This window comes from Colobus angolensis, unplaced genomic scaffold, assembly GCF_000951035.1.
Source record: "Colobus angolensis palliatus isolate OR3802 unplaced genomic scaffold, Cang.pa_1.0 Scaffold99, whole genome shotgun sequence".
NCBI lineage: Eukaryota > Metazoa > Chordata > Mammalia > Primates > Cercopithecidae > Colobus > Colobus angolensis.
In genome coordinates this window covers 5835119-5840294 of record NW_012123931.1, presented here as the reverse complement: position 1 = coordinate 5840294, position 5176 = coordinate 5835119, and the positions used below count along the sequence as shown (strand labels likewise).

Here is a 5176-nt window from a genome sequence, read left to right as displayed (position 1 = left end):
TTAACTGTTGAGTCTTTCCCAAGCATCATCAGGTGATGATTTAGGCAATGTGTGACTGAAATTCATTGATTCCTCATGCATAGGCACAATCACATAAATATTGCACAAAATACGTCCCTAATGGAAACCAAGAGGTACAAAAACATATTTCACTCTTCGTAAAGAAGTTTGTGAGGAAATACCACTCTGTGATTGTGCAGACACGTTTCCTGATAATACACTGACATTCACAAACAGTAGATTGCACTGCGGTTTCTAAACATTTTAAGTTTCATAAACTTCTCCTTGATTTTCAAAGATAGTATAATACTGTCTACTAAAACTCCTTTTGTTTCAACTACGTACTCCTGCGTATATTAGTTTATGATAATGTTTGTTATTATTTTTGAAAGTGTTTTCCATTCAAGGAAAAGAAGTAAATTCCTATGTCAGAGTAACCAAGGTGGTTGAAGAATAGGTATTAGCCAGAGAGGTCTAGATGGTAAAATCAGTATTTAAGCCTCAAAGAATCTCCGTGAACAGAAAGGAAAGCCAGGCGTCACACAGCTTTCCTTCACTCTAAATCATTCTTGACTAGAACCTCTATGCCTGTTCCAGAGACATGAAACTCTTAAAGGATTTCTTATGATCCGTACTAAATACATTAAGAAGAAAGCCAGCCAGCACCCTTTTGTGTCCTGGGCGCTATAGTGATGTGATTGAAACAGGGAACATGAACTCTAACTTTCAAATACATTCCAGATACCAATGCTCTAAGCTAGGAAAGGTTTTCCACATCCACAGTCCATGATGGGAGCCTTTCATTCCTCAGAAATAATCCCTTTTTAGGTCATGGAAAAAGAGTACAACTGCTGCAGCTCATGATGCAACATCTTCATGAGCCCAGAGCGCACACAAATCCTAAGGGAACTACCATAGTACAGCGCTCATTCCTGGCACCGGAACCAATGAAACACACTCTATCCCGCACATACCTGCCGGAGCAGGCCACTGTCCTCTTCTGTGAGATTTAAAAAGCTCCCCCAAAACGTTATTACTCCCATCACCAGTACACAGAAAATGGGAGAAAGGCTGTTTCCAGTTCTCAGCCTTTAAACAACTCTCAATATCAGTACTCATAGTGGCATATTACAAAGTAATCAACAGTGCACACTTAGGGGCAAACCACATATTGAGCTAATGAAGAGCTCACTGTGATTAAGATTGGATCAAATAATAGTAAAACATAAGCAAATTTTATCTGAATTCTGTAATGAATATGCATGCTGCGATAACATTAAAAAAGCATGGCAGCCTATTCCAAATGGTAAGAACAGTTTTGTACAAACAGTGGGTCTTTGGGTGTTTGAACTCCCACCACGTAAGGGCAAACTCGATATGCATACTAATGGCCTACAATTATGAAATTAAAAAAGAAAAATGCTAAAGGATGCCAGAGTGAACCTCAGTGAAGGCCACAGAGACCCACTCTCTTTTAAATTTTTACAAATAAACTTAAACTATAAATTAGAAGCACAAATAATCATGAGTGGCTCTAACATTCAAATGAAGTAAATGGATTGTGTAGGAGATTAACCCCATAACTTTGTTTCTTTTTCAAAAATTTCTTGACCAGCTCTTTGATGATTGTGATGTTTATCTCCTTCTTCTCCGCAGCCAAGCCCAGCAAAAGAATGGCACAGAGCGGTTGCTGCCCAAGCCTGGGTGCTCCTGGTGGTCCTGCACGATGGGCTGTGCAGTAGGGTCGTCCTTGGGAGAACCCTCCTTGGCCTCTTCTTGCGCAGGCTCAGCGCTGTCGGTGAGGCTCACCTCACAAAGATCTTTGGAGAGAGGGAGGTGGGGATCTGAGCACAGTGCGAGCGCCCCCTGCTCCCGCCTGCCCGCCCTGCATGAGGGTTCTACTCACCACCATGCTGGTCGGCAGCCCCAAGCTCCTGGGGGGGGTGGGGCTCCTGGACTGGGCTCATCAGCAGGGTTCTGGGCAGCGGCCAGGAATTTGCTGTGCTTGTTGTTGCGGGTAGCACAAGCCACAACCGCATCTCCTGCAGCGCCAGCAGCTTCACCTGGAGGGAGGGGTGCTCAGGTGTCACGTTGCTGCCGGCGCCCACCCTCACGCCCACCCCCACCCCCGCAGAGATGTCGAACACCCTACCTTCATCTCCTCCCTGTGCTGGACCAGCCTGATGTTGTCCTCCTCCCATTGCTGCATCTTCGGCACTGCCCCCTGCCTCTGTTACGAGGTGACGAACATTCCTGCGGGAGGACAGGGCTCAGACGCTGGGGCCCCTCCGAAGGCCCTGCAGCTCCCCCTGCCCTGTCCTGGCCTCCCACTCACTGATGGCATCTCTCCCTCCAGTAATGGATGAGGCGCAGTTCCTGTTTCTTCACCAGCTCACTCAGGACCGCCGTCTCCTCCCGGTGGTCCATAATGCCACTCTGGAGCCAAAATAATGGGGTCACATCTCGGCAGCAACCTGCCCTCAGGTAGCATTTTCAAGTCATGGCGAAGCTGGAGGTGAGTCCTGGCATGGGCCAGCTTCCCTATGACTTCCTCAGGGCCCGGTGGGTCTCCCCACTCACAGACTCGCCCCCAGTCCCTGGGGCTGGGATCGCTGCCTCTGGCTCCTTCTGGGCCGAGGCCACCCAGTGAGCCAGGCGCTGGCAGCACACCCTCTGCTCTTTCACCCGCTCTCATAACCGTGCCTGCTCCTCCTGGGCACTGGCTCCAGTGGAGTTGAAAAATGCCACCAGAGGGCAAGACGTGCGCATTCTTATAGGGGCATACACAGAACAAATGGGGCAGAAAGGTGGAGCGCAGCCCCTTCCCTTGGGGCCTCAGAGAGTGCACCTGTTGCTCACAGGGGAAATGGTGTCTGACCACTGGCTCTCGGAAGGGGTGAGGGTGCACAGAAATCAGAAGGCAGGGAAAGTAAGAGCATAAAGGGGTTTTCGAGGGACCAGAGAGGAAGGTGGCAAAATAGGTGCAGGGGGAGTCAGGCTCACCATGGCCTCCCAGCTGTCCAGGTCCTCCTCCTCACTGTCCAGCTGTCCTCCTCCATCTCCTGTAGGGGGTGGCCAGAGGGCTCCTCAGACAACCCAACAAGGCAGGTGCTGTGGGCCCAACTCTGCCCCCACCCTCACTATGTAACCCTGAGCCAGCCCTTCCCAGAGAGGAATGAACTGCTGTTCTTTATTTTTTATTTTAAGAACCAAGATCTTGCTATTCCGCCCAGGCACAGTCCCACTACCGGTCAGTGCAGGAGTTCTGACCTGCTCTGTTTCTGACCTGGGCCAGTTCAGCCATCCTTAGGCAACTTAGTGGTCCCCCGCTCCCAGGAGGTCACCATATTGATGCCAAACTTAGTGCAGGCATCCAGTCGGCATAATGACCAGCTGTTCTAAAGGTCTCTTCCAACTCCTCAATCCTGTGCTGCTCACAGTCCCCCCTTCCTCCTGGGGCTCTCTCCTCTTCCTCTGAGCGGTCTCCCGTACCTTCCCCAGGGAGAGCCATGTGGTTCAATGGGGCATTCAGCTGCTGGCTCTGCTGGCTGGCAGCTTCCAGGCGCTCCTAAGGGGCCAGGAAAGAGTGAGAAGGCTCAGAGTTTGCCAGGTCGTCCCCCTCACAGCCCCGTCTTCAGCAGCTCCCTCCCCTAGGTCTCCTGCAAATTTTTGCGGGTCATCTCGGCCACCGGTTTGCCCCAAGATTCCTGCTGCTGCAGCTGGTTCAATAGCTGGGTCTGCTGCAGTAACTGCCTGTGCAGCGCCTCCTTCTCAGAAGTGAGCTGCAGATAGGCGGCCACCTGCTGCTGATAGGTGGCCATGGACTGCTGCAAGTGACCCAGGTAATGGTCTGGCTGCTGCTGCAGACTCTGAGCCTCTTGCCTCTTCAGCTCCACCTACAGGAAGACCCTGGGCATGAGGGCACCTTGTGGCTGGCTTCCAGATTCTGGGCCCATTAATAGGGTCACGAGGGCACTGTGGGGCTCTGTCACCTGCCCAGGACTCTCGCCCCTTACTCCAGGCCTAAGTGACTGCCTCCCTTTCCTAGAACACCATGCCTCCCTCCCCAGGCTCAAATCTCATACCCTCTTCTCACCATTTAAGCTGTAGGCCACAGACTGCTGGAAAAGCAGTGGGAGCCAGCCACCATCTGCTAATTGTGCTGCAGACCTAGTGCTTTCCATGTATTATCTCATTTAATCCTCAGCACCTCTGTAAGGAAAATGCTAACTTCCTTTTAAAGTTAAAGAAACAGAAATTTAGAGATGCAAAGTACTTGAATGGTGACCAGTGAAACCAAGGCTGGAATCCAGTTGTAACCTAAGGAGCCTTTCTGTTTTGTTTTGAGACAAGAGTGTCACTCTGTGGCCCAGGCTAGAGTGCAGCGGTGTAATCTCAGCTCACTGCAACCTTCACCTCCTGGGCTCAAGAGATTCTCGTGCCTCAGCCTCCTGAGTAGGTGGGATTACAGGCATGCACCACCATGCCCATTTTGTTTGTTTGTTTGTTTTTGTAATTTTAGTAGAGATGTTACCATGTTGGCCAGGCTGATCTCAAACTCCCGACCTCAAGTGATTCTCCTGCCTCAACCTCCCAAAGTGCTGGGATTATAGGTGTGAGCCACCGTGCCTGGCATAAGGAGCTTCTTATACCACTGTCCCTTCCCCTATGACTGGGGGCTCCATGCCTCTAGCTGGGATGACAATTTCCAGACCTGGGAGTAGCCCAGGGGTACCGACCTCTAAAAGTCAGAAGGCAGGAAGGAAGAAGCAGTCACAAGACTGCCCTGGAGGGTGTTGGGGTAACCTGCCCCCAGGCTGCAGCTGCTTCTGGCCTGGCACACCCCTCCCCAGAGGCTGGTGCCCGCCTCCCAGCCCTTCTTGGATGGGGCAGAGGTTACTGTCTCCTTCACCTCGTACAGCTTCTCCAGTAGCTCCTGTGCTTGCTGCTCCACCTGCAGTGTGCTCTTGTTCTCGTTGTTCTGGACAGAGAGAAGCAATCAGCAGCCACCCACTGCAGCTGGAGACCCCAGAACTTGGTGTCTGCCTCCCATGGCACCGGGAAGGGTGGAGGCAGGTTAGAAAAATCATCCCCTCTCTCCCACAGCTACCAGAGCAGGACTCTGGCTCACAGGTGCCTTTAGAAGTAACATTTCACGTGAGGGCTACACTGCCCC

The 5176-nt window shown here is 51.4% G+C and overlaps 1 protein-coding gene across 1 annotated transcript in view; it reads right to left on the bottom strand.

Moving 5' to 3' along the window:
• Nucleotides 1-1222: 1222 nt before the first annotated feature.
• Nucleotides 1223-5176, bottom strand: part of LOC105505222 (golgin subfamily A member 8M-like) — a 10147-nt gene continuing 6193 nt past the window's right edge. The window contains 9 exon segments of the mRNA XM_011933017.1: nt 1223-1820; nt 1907-1943; nt 1945-2063; nt 2153-2253; nt 2336-2436; nt 3004-3062; nt 3361-3568; nt 3690-3896; nt 4901-4981. Coding sequence (XP_011788407.1) covers nt 1636-1820; nt 1907-1943; nt 1945-2063; nt 2153-2253; nt 2336-2436; nt 3004-3062; nt 3361-3568; nt 3690-3896; nt 4901-4981 — 1098 coding nt within the window. The 3' untranslated portion in view covers nt 1223-1635.